The sequence below is a fragment of the Balaenoptera ricei genome, chromosome 1 (assembly GCF_028023285.1).
Source record: "Balaenoptera ricei isolate mBalRic1 chromosome 1, mBalRic1.hap2, whole genome shotgun sequence".
Classification (NCBI taxonomy): Eukaryota; Metazoa; Chordata; class Mammalia; order Artiodactyla; family Balaenopteridae; genus Balaenoptera; species Balaenoptera ricei.
Window position 1 is genome coordinate 138,164,941 of NC_082639.1, and position 19,677 is coordinate 138,184,617.

The window sequence follows — 19,677 nt, forward strand, 5'->3', positions numbered from 1 at the left end:
CTTCTTTGTCTTTTATTACAGTGTTTGTTTTTCTTTGTCTTTTATTACAGTGTTTGTTTTAAAGTCTCTTTTGTTTGTTAAAAGTATATCTACCCCAGCTTTCTTTTGGTTTCCATTTGCATGGAATATCTTTTTTCATCCCTTCACTTTTAGGCTGTGTGTGTCCCTACATCTGAAGTGAGCCTTTTGTAGGCAGCATATAGATGGGTCTTCTTTTTTTTTTTTTTTTTTTTTTTTGATCCATTCAGCCATTCTATGAAAGAATGATTCTTAAAAGTTTTAAGACGACTTGACCCAAATGTTTGGCTTCAGTACCACCATCATTTTTCGAGTTACATCACTTGATCTGATTTTTCTAACCCATGGGCTTTCATAGTTCAGTTTGGTGTTGAGTGATTTCATAAATCATGTTGATGATCTGGTCCCTCTGTTCCTCCCAAGAATGTGGTTTTGATGAATAAACAACAGTTATAACGTGTTTGCTTCTATCACATGTACATCCAAAGTTATAAAATCTCAATGTTGCACAAGCTCAGAATTTCACCACGTATATTGTGTTGGCTTAGACTGTGTTGGCTTTGTCAGCCTTTACTCTGCTAGACTGAGAAATCTTCTAAATGTGGAGATTGGTAATTTTTCTTTTTTATCAAAGTCCATCTTGCTTCTGCTTGGTGGAGTTAAGGAAACAGGGCTGGGGATCACTCCTGAGGGCATGTGGATGAGCCGTGCAGGTCTTTCTGTGATCCCAGTTTGTGACTGAAGGATTTGAAGAGCAGACCTGGTATGGACAGATTTTATTTTATGGGAACAGTCAGTCACTGAGTACTTTGGTAATTTTAAGGCTCAAAACCCAGAGTGGAAGAAACATATACCGCCCCCACCCCACCCCTTTAAAAATACTTACTTTTTTTTAAAAAAAAGCAGTTTTAGGTATACAATAAAATTGAAAGGAAGATACAGAGATTTCCCATATATCCCTTGCCCGTACACATGCATAGCCTCCTCCATTATCAACATCACTCACCAGAATGATCTTTTATTTTTTTATTATTTTTTAAAATTTTTTATTCTCAAGGATGACTCTTCACTGACACATCATAATCATCCAAAGACCATAGTTTACTTTAGGCTTTAATCTTGGTGCTGTACATTCTATGGGTTTGGACAAAAGTATACTGAGGTATATCTACAGATTATTTTCACTGCGCTAAATGTCCTCTGTGCTCTGCCTATTCATGTCCCTCCCCTCACCCCTGGCAACCACTGATCTTTTAACTATCTTTATAGTTTTGCCTTTTCCAGAATGCCATATAGTTGGAATCATACAGTATTTAACTTTTTCAGATTGACTCGTTTCCCTAAGTTAAATGCATTTACATTTTCTTCATGTCTTTTCATGGCTTGGTAGCTAATTTCTTTTTAGCACTGAATAATATTGTATTGTTGGGATGGACCACAGTTAATATATCCATTCAATTACCAAAGGATGTTGTGCTTGCTTTCAAGATTTGGCAATTATGAATAAAGCTGCTATAAACATCCATGTGCAGGTTTTTGTATGGACAGAGTTTCAACTTTCTGGGGTAAATAGAAAGGATCACGATTGCTGGATGATATGGTAAGAGTATGTTTAGTTTCTTAAGAAACCACCAAATCGTTTCCGAAGTGGCTATATCATTTTGCATTCCCACCAGCCATGTATGAGAGTTCCTGTTGCTTCACGTTTTCAAAAGTATTTGATGTTGTCAGTATTCTTGATTTTGACCATTCTAATAGGTGTGTAGTGGTATCTCGTTTTAATTTGGATTTCTGTGATGACATATGATGTGGAGCCTTTTTTCATATGTCTTTTTGCCATCTGTATATCTTCTTTGGTGAGGTATCCATTATGGTCTTGGGCTTGTTTTAAAATTGGGTTGCTTATTTTCTTATTGTTAAGTTTTATGGGTTCTTTGTATATGTTGGATAGCAATCCTTTGTCAGATGTGTCTTTTGCAAGTGTTTTCTCCCAGTGTGTGGTTTGTTTTCTAGTTCTCTTGATATTGTCTTTAGAAGAAAATTAGTTTTTAATTTTAATGAAGTACAGCTTATGAATTATATCTTTCATGGATCATGTCTTGGTGTTATATCTAAAAAGGCATCATCATACTGAAGGTCATGTACGTTTTCTTTCCTATGTTATCTTCTACAAGTTTTGTAGTTTTGCATTTTACAGTTAGGTCAGTGATCCATTTTGAGTTAATTTTGGTGAAGAATATAAGATCTGTGTCTATATTATTTGTTTTGTTTTACACGGGGATATCTGGTTGTTCCAGCACCATTTGTTGAAGAGATTGTCTTTGCTCCATTATGCTTCTTTTGCTCCTGGCCAAAGATAAATTGATTATATTTATGGGCTCTCTATTCTGTTCCATTGATCTATTTGTCTACTCTTTCACCAATACCACAATATCTTTTTTTTTTTAATTTTTTTTCCAATTATTAATTTATTTATTTATGGCTGTGTTGGGTCTTCGTTTCTGTGCGAGGGCTTTCTCTAGTTACAGCAAGTGGGGGCCACTCCTCATCGCGGTGCGCGGGCCTCTCATTATCACGGCCTTTCTTGTTGCGGAGCACAGGCTCCAGACGCGCAGGCTCAGCAATGGTGGCTCACGGGCCCAGTTGCTCCGCGGCATGTGGGATCTTCCCAGACCAGGGCTCGAACCCGTGTCCCCTGCATTGGCAGGCAGACTCTCAACCACTGCGCCACCAGGGAAGCCAATACCACAATATCTTGATTACTGTAGCTTTATAGTAAGTCTCAAAGTCACACTTACCCCTTTTTAATTATAAAAAATCAGATGACCAGCAAAGCAGCCACATCTACTTTAATAGTCAGGGGGTGAAGGAGACACGTGGTGGCTTGTATCTGCTTTCCTTTTGAGTCTTTCTAGTGGTGGAACTGACTCAGACTAGCTCACCAGAGCCAATTGTACACTTCTCTTCCCAACTCCATGTTCAGGGACATCAGTAAATTAAAATTGGCCATTGTCAGAATATTTACACCACAGAAATTAGCAAATGCCAACAATCAGTGTTTGTTTGTTTGGTTTTATCCCTTCAGAGAACCAGTTGTTAAACATTCATCTGCATAACACTGATTTTGTATCTAATTTGTTTTTCCCTTTGATAGTTCATCATCGAATTCCTTCTAGTCATCACAGGTAATGCTTATTAATCACTTTGTATGAGTTAGGCACTGTGCTAAGATCCTTCACATGTGTTCTTTAATTTAATTCTCACAACAATGTCATGAGGTAGGTCTGTGATCTTAGCTTGTGGTTGAGGGATGCTGAAGAGAAGACCAGTGGTGGACAGATTTTTATTTTACAGGTACAATTTGCAAGTGAGTAAACTGAGGTTCAGCAAGATGATGTAATTTTTCTGAGGTCACACAGCATGTTAAGTGGTAGACTGGAGACTGTAGCTTCTGGCTGACTCATGCTTGTAACCACCATGCACTATGGTCTTCCCCAGCATAGAAAACTGTTCTGGGCTCAGAATCATGACACGTTGGGTCTAGTGTACTCTATGCACCCAGCCTGACACCTGCCCTCTCAGAAGCTCAGTGTCCTCATCTATATAATAAGGCTGGTGATGATACTAATCTGCCTAGCTCACAGGATGGCTTTACCATTTAAATGATAGTTACACCAGATTGCTTTGGAAAGCCTAAGTACTGTATAAATGGGAGATATCATTACATGATAAGAAGTGAAGGAAAAAAATATTAACCAAAAGAATACTACATCACAGTTTAGAAGATTCAGCTAAAGTGGATATTTTATATAAATGCAGGTTCTATGAAATATTACAGTGAATGTTTCTGGGTGAAATGGCAGGACCTTTGATCTGGGAAGGCCTGAACTTAGCTTTTGGAATTCTTTGACTTTGGGTCTCCCTAAGCTTCCCAGACACTCTGATTAGTAATCAAGGTAACCTTAGTTTCATGGGCAGATTTGATTGGAACTAAGTTATTAAGAAGGTAGTGTAGTGGGGCTTCCCTGGTGGTGCAGTGGCAGAGAATCTGCCTGCTAATGCAGGGGACACGGGTTCGAGCCCTGGTCTGGGAAGATCCCACATGCCGCGGAGCAACTAGGCCCGTGTGCCACAACTACTGAGCCTGCGCGTCTGGAGCCTGTGCTCCGCAACAAGAGAGGCCGCGATAGTGAGATGCCCACGCACCGCGATGAAGAGTGGCCCCCACTTACCGCAACTAGAGAAAGCCCTCGCACAGAAACGAAGACCCAACACAGCCAAAAATTAATTAATTAATTAATTAATTAAGAAAAAAAAAGAAAACTTAAGAAGGTAGTGTAGTGCTGGAAAGTTGACATTTAGTAACTTCAGGGAGAATGTTTGCCTTATTATGTGCATGTTTTAATAAGGGTTTGTTTGGGGTTTTTTTGCTGTTCACATAGCTATTTATACTTCCAACTGTCAGCATATTTCATTGTAGTTGTTTATTTAAGGTTTATCTTCTTGACTATACTGAACTCCCGATGATGACAAATAACTATGATTATTACAGAAATCCCAAGCACCAAGTACTGAGATCGGCGACTAGTATTGCTGCATAAATATCTACCCAACAAGTGCATGGGTGAACTAACTACATGGAACTCTTGTGGTGTTCATGTATTTCTTATGCCACAGTTGTCCATCTGTAAGCTTTGAAAACTTTCTTAATTGCAGTTGGAGCTAGTGTGCAAGGCAAGGTCAACCACGTGGTGTTTCATGCTAGAATTCATCTGTGTGTTCTTAGGATATCAGAGGCATTTGGCAGCAGTAGGAAAGCCTCTAGGTATTCCCTAACTTACACAGTCCAAGCCCCTTACTGTGTTATACAAGACCTACCTTGACATGTTTCACCTCTGGTGCTCTCCGTCCTGCCACTGTGTGGAATGATCTGTAATTCTTTAGCCTGGCCAATTCCTACACACTCTTCAAGAGTAGGTTTGGGTCTCATCCCCTCAGGAAATCATCTCTGAAATATGGGTTGTGATTAGGTTTTGTTTTCACTCACCTATGTATTTCTTGATCTTAGTTCTGATATTATATTAAAATTATTTCCTATGTTGCCTGTTCTCCCATGAGACTATAACTCCTCAAGTGCAAAGACTACCTTTTCTTCCAAAGCTGAGAGGAGTGTGTACATCTGGCATGAATGAGATGTTCAGCAAATATTTGAGGAACTGAAATGACTAATTCCAAGTGGAATTTCTTTTTCTAGGAAGAGCAAGACAGTGAGATGAAATGTGAACCCTTCAAGGCTTAGTGGGGTGACAGCACTTCAAGTGTCCAAGCATGATCCTCTTCCCACCAGCTATGGGTGAAGCAGAGAGCTTCCAGGTTACGGGTTCAATGTTGGGGCTACGTCTGTGTTTCTCTGAGCCCAGACTGAAATTCTAGTTTAACTGCAGTCTGGTTTATTCAGTCTCAAGGGAGAAGAGAATCAGATAATTTTCCATTCAATACCCTACAGATTGGAGGAACAGATTTTAACCAGTACAGACTATAAGAATATAGAAGATGCAGGGGGTAGAAACATTTAGTTACTCTGTCCTTGGAAATTTTGAAACTCCCCACAAGGACACACTCATGATCTCATGAAAGAGGTTGGGGTGGCTGGCAGTGATTCTCAGGGAGATGTAAGCATACTATGCTTCAATGCCACAATTTCCTCTCTTGGAATAACAGATATTTTAGTGGGAGCAGGGGTCATTTATTTCCATTTCAGTAGTCTTAAATGTGAGTTGTATTATAGATAATAAAAAGCCCCAATTAATTATGAATCCTAGACAATCCATTAACCATATTCTCTAACAGCATCATATCTGTGCACTTATTCCTAACAGGCTCCTGTTTCTTTTAACTGCCTTTCATTCCACTAGTTTTCTGAATTAATGAGCAAGAATGTACTATGGTTACGTAGAGACCCCAGACAAACCTAAAATGCTCTATCTGATGTGATCCTTAAACAAATGGTTTAAAACAAATGGTTTAAATGAATTTCAGATGCGATTTCCACTTTCATGTCTGGCAACTTATTGATAACAATTTTTCTAATTCCTTTCCACTGGTTGGAAAAATTAAGATTCCCAACTTCTGTCTTCTGCATTCCCATCCACTGAACAGCAGTCAGAAGCTTGATTTGTTTTGTTTGTTTTTTTAAATTTATTTATTTTATTTATTTTATTTTTGGCTGCGTTGGGTCTTCATTGCTGCACGCAGGCTTTCTCTAGTTGTGGAGAGCAGGGGCTACTCTTCGTTGCCGTGCACGGGCTTCTCATTGCGGTGGTTTCTCATATTGTGGAGCACGGGCTCTAGGCATGTGAGCTTCAGTAGATGTGGTGTGCGGGCTTCAGTAGTTGTGGCTCACGGGCTCTAGAGCGCAGGCTCAGTAGTTGTAGTGCACGGGCTTAGTTGCTCCGTGGCATGTGGGATCTTCCCAGACCAGGGAACCCGGGTCCCCTGCATTGGCAGGTGGATTCTTAACCACTGTGCCACCAGGAAAGCCCTTGATTTGTTTTTAAAATATAGAATAACAGCAGCTCTCAACATGGTTTCACAAGAATCTGTATTTGTGGAAGTTCCACTTGTGATTCTGATCCACGGCTAGTGTTGATGACATTGGTTTCTTAGTTCGTTTGGTTTGCTATAACAAATATACAACAGACTGGGTGTCTTAAATAGAAGAAATTTATTTCTCACTGTTCTGGAGGCTAGGAAAGATAAAGGCACCAGCAGATCTGGTGTCCAGTGAGAACCCTTTTCTTGGTTGGCAGATGGCTGTCTGTCTTCTTGTATCCTCACGTGGTGGGGAGCAGAGAGAGAAGCTAGCTTTCTTCTTAAAAGGACACTAATCCCATCATGAGGGCACCACGTGCATGACCTAATCACCTCCTAAAGGCCCTATCTCCAAATATCTTCACATTAGAGAGCAGGGTTCCTACAAATGAATTTTGGGAGGACATAAATGTTCAGTCCACAGTAATCGGGTTGGAAAATTCTATTTGTTAAATATGTTTTTTTTTTTTCCTTCTCTGGAATGAGTGCAGGGCAGTGCTTCAACAATTATTTACTCTCTTCTTATAGATGAAGTATGAGCAGTGGTAATACAGCAAATAGAATACAGTTATGTAGGTACCTAGTGAGGTTTCACATATGCTGCTGTGACATCTTATTAAATTAGAGAGTAAAGAATCATTACTTTCATAATCATTCAAAAAAGTAATACTTCTATATACTTTCTACAACTCCCAACTAAAATTCACTATTTTAATGTTCTTGGCCAATAAATCCTTTCTAATATAATTACTAAAATTTAGGTTAATCAGAACTAGACTAGTATGATAAGAAAATTCCATCTTCTGTGTAGTGTCTCAAGAAGTTAGAAATAACATTTTAGACACACTATAATTTTAATAGCTTCCTATGAGCTAAATAAGTAGAAACAATTATTTTGTTGCTACTAGAAGTTCTAAGGACAATAAGTTAATGTGTTCAAAATTGCAGTTAGATGCTGGCAGGTAACAAGCTAAGTATCTAGTAATTTATATGTCAAGCCTAATAATTTATACCCCAACCCATATATACCTGTATATGCAACAAATATGAAATAGCCTCCTCCTCAATTCTTCCTCTTAAAAACCAGCTGATATTTACTAGTTGAGGGTTAGTAATTCCATGGTTCTGATATTAAATATTGCAGCACATTTGTTCATAGGTTAGTGGATGGACATAATTAAGGCTAAATGTACTTATGAAAATAAGTGAACCAAGGAGAAACTATGAAGCAGGAAACTTATTACTGATCTCACTAGGTTTGTCTGCTTTTTTGAAAATCTACCCAGTACAAGAATTTGTAAAGCAGTAATTGTTACATTCCTTTACCATACAGACCTCAATGTAAAAATAAACAAAAAACCCCAAACAATACTAGAACATCACCATTGTATTATACCTAGTCATCACCAGTACTTGGAAGTCTAATTGTTAGAATTGCTAGATTGGGGATGAGTTGCTTTTGTTAAAAAGAACATTTTATTTTTTAAATCACAAGTTATTGATTTATGTTAGAGAAAGAAGAGAAGATAATCTATCATTTATGAAAAACATAGCTACTTTTAAGACACTTGCCTGCAATTAGAATGGGAGGACTCATGGCTTTAAAGTCCAAACTGTCCATAGAGTGGTACCGTTTGAGTGGATTATTTAGGAGCTCAGGTGAATAAGTAAAACTGTTGACTGGGGGAGGCTGGGGAAGAATAACTCCTGGTCTTAGCCTCAGGTATCTATCTAAAGGCCAGCCGACTTTTCTAACATTCATTCATTAGTTAAAGCAGAATTTACTAAGCATTTCCTGTGTGAATGTACTGCCTCTATGTAAATTACAATTGAAGTCTGCTCTTGAGACCCTGCCTATATAGTATAAGAGGGGCCGGGAGGATGGTGGGTTCGTAACTGCAGATGGGTTGCTGGGAACATTCAAGGCCTCCAAATTGCCTTCAGTCTTCCTATTTCATCTGTGGTCCTGTTACATCTGACTACTTCTTCCTGCTGCCAACTTGTTAGTGATATAGTTATCTACAGGAATTCCTTCCTTTGTTTATGGGACTTAATAGTCCTGGGCCTACTATGAGCAAGGTGGTAAGTAAGGTAGCATGTGGTGAGGAGCTTCGTTTACCTGGGGAAGTTCCACTCCTGTACTCTGGTGGGCGTTATTGGTTATAAAACAATCATTCTTATAATTTGACTAGGTTTTTTTAGTCTAGGACCGTGGGGCAATGTCATTTTGCTTAGGCTGGGGAACAACTGTTCACTGTGGATGGGTATCCTTGCCCTTGGGCACTAGAGGGAATAACATGTCTGGGACGTTACAGTCTTCTCCTTATTTTCCCCACAAGAATCATCACTTCAAAATTCAATAGAGACAAATGACCTTTTGAAGGGGTAGGAGGTTACTATCTTTTGTAAAAACCATGAAGGCCCTCATGACTTCTGAGGAAGTGGAAAGAGTGGGAAGTCATGGACACAGGGTCACCCTGAGGAACGTTTGTGACAGAGTGGTGAGGATGGTTTTCACTTGCATTAGACATCCCCTTACAACTTCCATTTTGGTTATTTAAAAACACCAGAATGCTTTAAATTGGATGGAATCTCAAATTAAGTTCCTTTTGGGGAAAGATGTTGCCAGAACAGCCTGATATGGGGTACTGGACAGGCATCTTAGGTGGAAAATCTGTATCACTTATTTTTTTCCCATTAAAAACCTACATTCTTGCTATTTATATGGGTTTTCTTCTCCCTTTCTCCATCCCCTTTGTATCTGGTATTTCTCCCCTCGACTCTTCCTTCTTTCCCAGGTGTGTTTGATAACTGCTCCCACACTATCAGTGACAAGGGCTGGGCCCTGGGGATCCGCTCAGGGAAGGATGTGGGAAGGCGAGATGCTCGCTTCTTCTTCTCTCTTCGCACCGACCGCGTGAAGAAAGCCACCGTTATGATGGGTCACAGTCGCTATCAACCAGGCAAGTGGACGCACGTGGCAGCCACTTACGACGGACAGCGCATGGCCCTGTATGTCGATGGCACTCAGGTGGCTAGTAGTCCAGATCAGTCTGGTCCCCTGAACAGCCCCTTCATGGCATCTTGTCGCTCTTTGTTCCTGGGTGGGGATAGCTCCGAGGACGGGCACTATTTCCGTGGACACGTGGGCACACTGGTCTTCTGGTCGACGGCCCTCCCACAAAGCCACCTCCAGCACAGTCCTCAGCAGCCAAGCGAGGTGGAGGATTTGACCACCCTGCTACTGACAGCCAGTTTTGAGCCCCTGGAAGAACAGTGGGCCCCCTTTAGAGATGGGAAGTACCCACGGCTTGAGGTCCTCCAGGGCTTTGAGCCAGAGCCTGAGATTCTGTCACCTTTGCAGCCCCCGCTCTGTGGGCAAACAGCTTGTGACAATGTGGAACTGATTTCCCAGTACAGCTGGCACTGGCCCCTTCGGGGAGAGAAGGTGATCCGCTACCAGGTAGTAAACATCTGTGACAATGAGGGCCTGAACCCCACCGTGAGTGAGGAGCAGATCAGTCGGCAGCATGAAGTGCTCAATGAAGCCTTCAGCCGCTACAACATCAGCTGGCAGCTGAACGTCCACCGGGTCCACAACTCCACCCTGCGCCACCGCGTTGTGCTCGTGAACTGTGAGCCCAGCAAGATTGGCAACGACCACTGTGACCCTGAGTGTGAGCACCCACTCACAGGCTACGATGGGGGCGACTGCCGCCTGCAGGGCCGGTGCTACTCCTGGAACCGCAGGGATGGGATCTGCCACGTGGAGTGCAACAATATGCTGAACGACTTTGACGATGGTGACTGCTGTGACCCGGAGGGGGCTGACGTGCACAAGACCTGCTTCGACCCTGACTCACCTAGGAGGTAAGGGACTGGGGCTTGGGGTATCCTGCTTGTAGGGTACATTCCTAACATCGTTTTATCCTTTTGGCTTCTGGAGACAAAAGAGTGTTCACACAGCCCCCAAATAAAACATTCATCTACTCCACCAGATATTATTGAGCTTTCATGAAGTACCAGGTGTTGTGTTAGGTGATTAGGAACACAGAGATGATTAAGACGAGACACAGCCCTCACAACTCACTTTCTATGGAGCAGACAACTGTGTACATGGTGTGAAATGCACACGCACCAGGTGCTTAAGACACAGGAAAGCTGAACAACTTCGTCTATCAGAGGAAGCCAGGGCATCTGCACAGAGAGCAAACAAGGTATTTGTCGATAGAAACCAATCAGCACCAATTATACGTGAGCATGCCTTTTATAGTCTTAGGTTTCCAGCAAAGTAACACGAATTCATGAAGAGGCCCATGTGTGAAGCAGTTTGAGCAGTTCAGCAGCTTTATGAACATAAGACATTCTACATCTAACCACAAGTCTCCTTTAGATGACTGGAGGCTTCCTCTTCTGCCCCATTAAATTCCATTCTCCACACAGCATCTGGAAAGATCCTATGTAAATGGTAAATTAGATCCTGTCACTCCCCTTCTTAGTTTTTTCCCCACTGTTCTTAGAATAAAATCCAAGCTCCCCTCCTGTCTCCTGGATCACGACCTGACCCCTGCCTTCCTCTCTAACTTCCTCCCCTGCTCTCCCCACCCACACTGCACAGCCTCACTGACTGTTCTGTTCCTCTGAACAGATCAAACTTGTTCCTGCCCCAGGGCTTTGCACTAGCTGTTTCATCTTCTTGGAATCCTCTTTTCCTTGGTCTTCCCTTGGTGAGTTTTCTCTTGTCATTCCAAAATCTACTTAAATGTCACCTCCTGGAGAGGCCTTTCCTGATCTCCCAATTTAAGTTGACTAGTCAATCGCTATTATGTCAACTAATTTAAATTCTCTCTATAACACATCACTTCTGATGTTTTTCTTGTGTATTTGTTTATTTGTCTTTCCCTGGCTTGGAATATCAGCTCTATGTGACCAGGACCCTTGTTACATTCCCAGTGCCTAGAACAGCAACTGAGACATAGTTGTTTATTTCATGTTTATTTTAATGAATAAATGGATCTGATGTGTCATCTGTTGTGAGACAGAAGCCAATAGGAGGATTTCCATTTGATGGTTGATGCAGGAGTTGGGGAATGTTAGAGGGAGGTAAGAAAGGAGAGAGGTGGGTGGTAAACTTAGTAATTTGTGTATGTGGGCAAGGGTTCCCCATTTATAACTGGTACCTTTGTACGAATTATAAAAAGGCCCACACCTGAGGTAGGGTGTAGTGTTGGTGGGAGGCAGGAGGAATAGATCTCAGCTTCCACCCAATACCTGAATGGCTACCTTTGTGTTTTTTGGCCATGATTTGTGTGGTAATTCATGGTCTTGTGTGTGGACAGTCCTCTTGGTGCCCCTGTGCATGGGCAGTTAGCACCAATGAATAGGTTCACCTGTAGCTCAGATGTCTGACATCAAGGATCGAGTGTAAGATTTGCAATCAGGGGACAGAGTTGAGTTCCAGAGTCCTTGCTACTTAACCAGCTATGTAAGTTGAGCAAGTCACTTTTGTAAACCCAGATGTCTTGTCTGTAAAATGAGGGTGATTGCAGTAATACTTTGCATTACCTATATCTTTGGGTTATTTTTGTGAAGCAAATGAAATAAGGTACAGGAAAGTGCTTGGTAACTCTAAAGTTTTCAAAGTATAGAAACAGTTCTAAACTAACGTTAGTTATTATCATTATTAGAACTGACAGATGGGAAGCCTTTGTTTACATAATAATACCCAGGGAACTGATCACATTACCAGAAATATTTGCATAAGAAAGATTTTGTTTGGGTTTGGTTTTTAGATTTTGATAACCTTAAGCAGAAGCTAAACCTCACTAACAACGTTTGCCAACTCTTAGGATCTCCAGAGAACTCTCCAGGGAAATCTGGCTTGTTCTCATTTGTCTACTAGCTCATTACAACAACCCACCGCCTTGACTGAGAGAGCTGTCTTTCAAGGTACCCAGGCATCACTCTCCTTAGAGTGGCCCCTTGTGTCTCTAAATACTTCCTGCCACTGCCCTTATCCGAGTGTTTATAACTTATTCCCCTTACCACTTCAGAGTTGCCATGGTAACTTATCCTTTTCTATCTGTAGTAGACCCAGACACTTTCTTACCCCTACATGCAAAACTCGCTCTGTGGAATGAAAGGAACTAGTCATACTTTTTTTGATAGTTAAAAACATTTAAATAAAAAATAAACGCTCCTGGTTAAAATATCAAATTGTACCAAAAGACAATTTTACCAAATTGTACCAAAAGGAAGAATGACAATCCCCTGCCTAACTCTTCCTCATCCTTCTCCACTCTCTAGCCTTTCTCCCATATTTAATTATTTTACTTGCCGCTTTTGGTAATAACCTCCATATACATATATCCAAATATTATATTTATATTACTTGAGTCATCAATTTTATTTTATTTTTTTAAATTATTATTATTTGGGGGGGGGGGCTGCGCCGTTTGGCTTGGAGGATCTTAGTTCCCTGACCAGAGATCAAACCCGCATCCTCAGCAGTGAAAGTGTGGAGTCCTAACCACTGAACCACCAGTGGTTAGGACTGATTCATCAATTTTAAACATTATGCATAACTTGCTCTTATTACAAAGATGAGACTTTTACTTTGTCTCCTCCCGCTCCTATGCATTTTTCTAATATAGTAATTTTACTATTTTTGGTTGAGTCAGTTATATATATTTACAACATTATGACTATAGAATATTTTTCTTTTGGTTGCAGAACAAAGTTTTATTCTATTACTATATTTCCTTTCTGGCGTAGCTCCCCCACTCTCCCATACACACACACCCTCCCCCTTGAGTCTCTATTTCCTCCCTCCCTCCCTTCTTTTATCTTCCTTCCTTCCTTCTTTTTTGATATCTTCAGTCATTTTCAAATGCTTTATCATATTAGCTAATCTATAGAATGTGTCTTTTTTTTTTTTTTTTTTTATAACACTCCTCTGGAGCTCTCCCTTCAAGTTTATTCCATTTTTTCTCACCTCTTCTGACTTGACCAGTTATCTTTAGTTCTGCTGCACAGTTGTCATCCTGGAACTTCACTGCTTTTTTGAGGGGGGATTGGAGTCACTATGTCCTGAATTTTATGAATATCTCTTAATTTACAACCTCATTTTACTGGAAAACATCCTTAAGTAACTTTCTAGGAAAAGATGTTTAGGTAACTTTTTCAGAAAAGCATTTCTCAAAATGTTTTTATTTTGCCTTTACCCCAAACTGATAGTTTGTCCTGGCATAAAATTTTGGGTTGGAAAACATTTTCTCTTAAATTTTTGAAGAGATTCATTAGTTGCCTCTAGCTTCTATTCTTATAACTGTGTGTTTTAGAGGTGAATTTTTTTCCTATTAAAAATCGTTTTTGAATTTTAACCTTGTTACTTTAGGGATTTTATGATAATTTTTTTAAAGTGTTGGCCTTTTATTCTTCTTTTGTTGATATTCAGTGATCCTTTCAACTTGGACCCATGCCCCTTACCTCTGGCAAGTTTTCTGAAATTATTACTTTGATATTTCTTAATTCTTTGATCTCTTTTTCCTCTCTGAAATACCTGAGGATTTATTTCCTGAATTTATTCTCTGTCTTTTTTCTCACTTATATTCTATCTCTTTGTTATTTTGTTCTCTATTTTGGACATTTCCTTGAGTTTATCTTCCAACTCTTCTATTGAATTTTTTAAAATTTTAGCAATCATATATTTAAGACTTTACTCTTTGATTTTCTATATTAGTCTATTTTTATTTTAAGTATGCACCCTTTTTTGAGGCTAAAAATAAGATGAATTCTGAATTTTTTCCCTGTGCACTATATCTGATTCATCTATAGTCAACTGTTATTTTTCCTTTTTTTTTTTCTCTTAATTCTTATCTGTCTTTCATGCTGGTGGATTTTCTCAGATGTCTAGTGCTTATTCACAATAGGAAACACACTTTTATATCTCTACTATTATGATTTTATGAATTATGAATTTCCTCTTTTAGAGGGAGAAATCTGAAGGCAGACCATAGTGGAAAGGATAGGTTTTCTTTTTCCCAATTCCCTTATACTTATTTTGTGTACAGACCCTTTATTCATACTCCATCTTCTCTGCCTTGTATTTCTTGTGCTGAATTTTTATTATTAAAAACATTGACTGTTTTTCATAACTCTTATTGGCGAGAACCATATTTTGAAAAACAATTATTTATCAAGTTCCTGTGATGCACCAGACAGAGTAAGCTAAGCAAAGGGACAAATATAAAGAATACATAGAGTAAGTGTTAATATCTTAGTGGAGGGATTTAGTAATTTTATCTAAATACCTGGGTTGAAATCCAGTCTGAGGCACTAAAAGCAGAACATAGAGTATAGACTGCTTTTCTCTGCCATGGCTTAGACTGTTTGAAAGGACTTTGGATTCATAGAGGTGTAGATCTCTGGATTTCTATGAGGGCCTGTGTCTTGGTAGAGTTGGTGGTTGTGTCTGAACTAAATTACCCATATCTAGCAGCCCTATTATTACAATTAAATCACAGTGCTCAAGTTCACAATTTCTTTATTTTGTGACTCTAAAGGGACCCAATTTCAACAGATTTTTCCAGACATTTTTTGAGGATCAGAGCGTGCCAGGCACAGAATCCCTCTACTCAGGAGCTCACCATTTAGTAGGGGGTGGTTGGGAAGTGGGGGATACACCTACAGATAGATGACTAACATGCAAGTACAGTGATTGCTTTATGAACAATCCTTCCTGTTTCTCAAATCCTGCTCCATGTTCCCTCTTCCCCCACCCCCAGCAAGAAACCAGAAATGTAGCCCAAAGGAGTTCCTCTCCCAAAAGCTCTGACAGGAGGAGAGAGCCTGAGGAATCCAACACCAAACATCTGTAACCCAGATGGGCCTATCAAAGGGAGAGTATTTATCAGACTTGGGGCTGGTCAGAAGGAGATATGAATTATAGATACATTACCCAGCCAGTTGAACAGAATTACCAAGATAGAGAAACTTGGCTTGTGGAAAGGGAAGGCTACATATGCCAGATGTCTGTTTCTACATAGTAGCTGCCCTAAGAGGGTCTACAATTGCTGTGGGAAAGAAGGGCTTGAAAGTCCACTTCAGTAAAATCACAAATGTCATTGGCCACTCCCTATGATGCATCCTAGGAAGCCAAGCCAAGGGAATCTCTATGCCCTAAGGGAAACTCAGCTTCCCTAACCTTTGCAGGCTTCAGCTTCCTTTTGGTCATGACTTGTTTCTGTTGTTTTTCTCTCTAAAATTATGTCTCAGAGATGAAGGGTTCTTTGCTGCTGAATCTACTTTCCATCCCTTGCTCTTTCTCTCCCTTTCACATCAGAGTTGAGCTTAGTATCCAACCAAATGTAGAGCACTGTGTTTACCTCTTTGCTTTGGTTTCTATGTGTCAGATTTCATCACTCTGTTATCATGTGGAGAAAAATCACCAAATAAAAACAAATGGCTGAGGGGAGTTCCCTGGCAGTCCAGTGGTTAGGACTCTGAGCTCTCACTGCCAAAGGCCCGGGTTCGATCCCTGGACTGGGAGCTAAGATCCCACATGCTGCTCGGTGAGCCCCTCCTGCCCCCCGCCCCCCAAAACAACAACAACAACAAACAAATGGCTGAGAACAGTTTAAGTGAGAGTCATTTACCAGCTAGTGTCACCATGCTGTGAAGCAGACAATGGGATCAAGGCGATGCCATGCATTTGTTTTCTGATGCCTGTGGTGGGCTGAAGTCTCTGTGTCTTGGTGCCTCACTGTCTCTTCTCTGCCTCACTTCCTGAGTTTTGATGGTGGGGTGTTTGAGGGCAGAAGAACTGCTGTATATAGCAATGCTAGAGCATGGTCTACTTCCCTCTAAAAGGGACCTCAAGAGGGTGGGCTGGGAGGTACCCTGCAGAAACATGGCACAGAGTGGTGTCTGCAGTTGTACACTATAGGATATATATCTTTGGGACAGGAGGACAGTTGCCTGTGACACTCAAGGGAACAGGTGGAGAAATTGGTGCTGCACGGACCTGGATGCTCTGGATTAGCTGTACTTTGCTCACCCACCCTCTGTGGCTGTTGAGCCAAAGGAATAGTTGGGCTGGGCCCCTGCAGTGGCAGATCTGTTAAACATCAGCCAGGCTTCATTATAGGTTTCTTTTGAAGTTGGGATTCAAAGTTCCCTGCAGCCAAAAAAAACATGCATGGGGAAAATAAGTGTAAGGGGTAGAAGAAGGCAGAGAAAAAAGAAATGGAGAAGAAACTTTAAAACTGAACAGCAAGAAAACATCTAAATTCCTCCACTAAAATGCACAGGCTGTGCAAACTCTAAAGAGACAAGTCTCACCTTCTCATACTCATTTTATCTGGAAAAGGGAATAGGAGGGAAGATATAAGAGAGTACCTTCTGGTAAGCTCAGAAAGTTTACTAACAAATAGAAATGTCTCTTGGTTGTTTTTCTACAGGCCAATTTCTCCGTAGTTTCAATAGATACAATTCTATAGAGTAAGTGAAATCCACAATTTTTCTGTTCACCTGGCTGGCTCAGTGAACTTTTCTCCCCAGGTAAGTGGGGAGAGGTTGTTTTTCTCCTTTTCATGACTATTTTCTAGGCAAATAGGCAGACTTGTAAGAGAGCCCTGTGGTATGTCTGGGTTAAAAATATTTCCTCTTAGAAAATTTTTAGGAGAGACCCTGGTCTCCAAACACATTCAGTTGTTCAAGATACTTGGGTATTTTCCTAGGAGCTGGGGTGCTGGCTTTGGTACCCTGGCCAGATGCCAGTCTGTCTCAGAGGATTTCACTTAGGGATCTTTTCCTAGAATTTAAGCCTAGGAATCTGAAAGACAGCTGCACACTTACACATGTTTTCCTTTTTTTTCCTCTAGGAACACTGTTTACATATTACTTTAGTGACTGAATGAAAGTCACAGAGAAGTAGGTTGGGGAGTGGATGGAACATGTAGTTAGTCTGGGCATCACGGGTTTTTCTGAAGATTCGTTTCATCAGAGCGTCATCCCCTGGAGGAAGATGTTGACCCATTAATTTTCTGAACCCCAGTGCATCTCTCACTTCTCACCAGGAGCTCTGTCTGTGGCTGTGGACCTGATTTTCCTAGCTTGATGCTTGGCTGATTCCTACTGATCCTTCAAGGTCAGTTAGAATGTCACTTCCTCTTTCCTGGGAACATTCCTTGGTCCTCAAATAGGGATTATCTATCTCATTTGTATCACTTCTCATCTCCCTACTGCCATCACTCTGCTCTGATCCCATTGTCTCTCACCTGTGTTATTACAATAGCCTCCTAACGGGTCTCGCCACTTTTGCTCTTGCACCACCCCGCAGTCTGTTTTTAACAGAGCAGCCAGAGTAACCCTATTAGAGTATACTTCAGATCAAGTCATTCCTCTGCCTGGAATTCTCCAGCAGCTTCCCGGCTCATTCAGAGTCAAAGCCAATAGTATTGCTGTAACCAACAGGGCCCTACCTAATCTGTCATCAATTATTTCTGTGGCCTCATCTCCCACCATGCTCTCCCTTGTTTATTCCATTCCAGCCACACTGGCCTTCTCCTTGTCCCTTGGCTTGACAGACATATTCCTGCTGCATAAATGTTTCAGTGGCTTTTCATTTTGCTGGAACGTTCATCCTCCAGATTCCTACATGGCTAGTGCTCCCTCTTCCTTCCAGTCTTTTTTCAGAGTCACCTTCTAGTGAAGACTTTTCTGGTGACCTCACCTAAATTCCCGACTCCTGACTCTTCATCGTTTCTTCTCCGTTTTACTTCTGTTTTTGGAATTTGTCACTAACATGCTATGTATTTAAAATTTTTGCTTGATGTCCATATTCTCCACTAGGATGTAAGTTCCATTAGAGAGGGGGTTTTTGTATGTTTGAGTTACTATTTTACCCTAGCACTTAGAACAACAAATACTAAGAGTGTTCAATGAATAATTGTTGAATAAAGGAATGTACTTGCCCTAGTTTAGTGATTGGCAAACTATGGCCTGTGGACCAAATTTACCTCACCACTTGTTTCTGTAAATTAAATTTTATTAGAATGCAGTCACATGCATTTACTTACATATTGTCTATGGCTGCTTTCATGTGGTAGAGTTGCATAGTTATAATAGAAACTGTGTGGCCCACAAAACCTAAAATATTTACTATTTGGCCCTTTACAGAAAAAGTTTGCCAACTCCTTCTTGAGTACAGATTTAACATACAATATTGTAATTGCCCGTTGTTATCTGTCTCTTGTACAAGACTTTAGGCTCTTCGTTCGTAGTTCTTGTAACATAGGAAGTGCTCAATTGATGTTTAAAAAATGAATTAACATATATATGAATGGAAAATAATGACATGGAGGAGACGACAGTGTTGGGCAAGGGTTTGGGAAGGGTAGAATGTACTACTCTATATTGAAGAAAGAAGGATATTCAGAATCTACACTCTAGTAATCCTTCCTACTGGCCCCCTTACTGTTGTAGGATTGCCATATTCAGAACTAAGTAAAGTAACTAAAGATACCCATGAAAGTGTGAATATGTTAGCTGAGGAGGGAAAGGCTGTAAACCATTTTACTCATTATCTCATTATTTGAGTGGCTGAGCTCCCAGATGGCTCTGAAACTATGAAACACAGAGCAAATTTTGATAATCCGAGAAATAGTCAACTACAGTAGCTGGGAAGTAAGATGAATCCTCATTAGCTGGGGAGACAGTGATTGAGAGAAAGAGCAGACCCCGCAAAGTGGGTACAGGGCCCTTCAATGAGAAGGGCCTCTTTGAGGTGATGTCACAGATTAGCCAGTATTCTTACCAAACATTTTAGTTAGGCTTTTGTGGTTGTAAAGAACAGAAACTCACTCAAGTTAACTAAAAAAAATTAAAAAAATTAAAAAAAAGATTTATTGTACAATTACATATGGGCTGGAAGTGGAGCTAGAAGGCAGCTAGGGACTAAGGCAGGTTTCACACTTCATTTCTCTCAAAGGCTGCAGGGTTCTCTACATCTTAGTGCACCTGCACCATTCATATCTTGTTCCCAATTTGCTAGATTACTCATAGTTC

At 40.6% G+C, this 19,677-nt stretch overlaps 1 protein-coding gene across 5 annotated transcripts in view; it reads left to right on the forward strand.

Annotated features, from left to right (window-relative positions):
* The window catches only part of PAPPA2 (pappalysin 2), a 309,250-nt gene that overhangs the window by 41,179 nt on the left and 248,394 nt on the right, over nt 1–19,677 (forward strand). For all 5 annotated transcript variants that reach the window (XM_059937054.1, XM_059937065.1, XM_059937076.1 and 2 more), the window contains one exon: nt 9,408–10,479. In XM_059937054.1, coding sequence (XP_059793037.1) covers nt 9,408–10,479 — 1,072 coding nt within the window. The remainder of the gene's footprint in view (nt 1–9,407; nt 10,480–19,677) is intronic.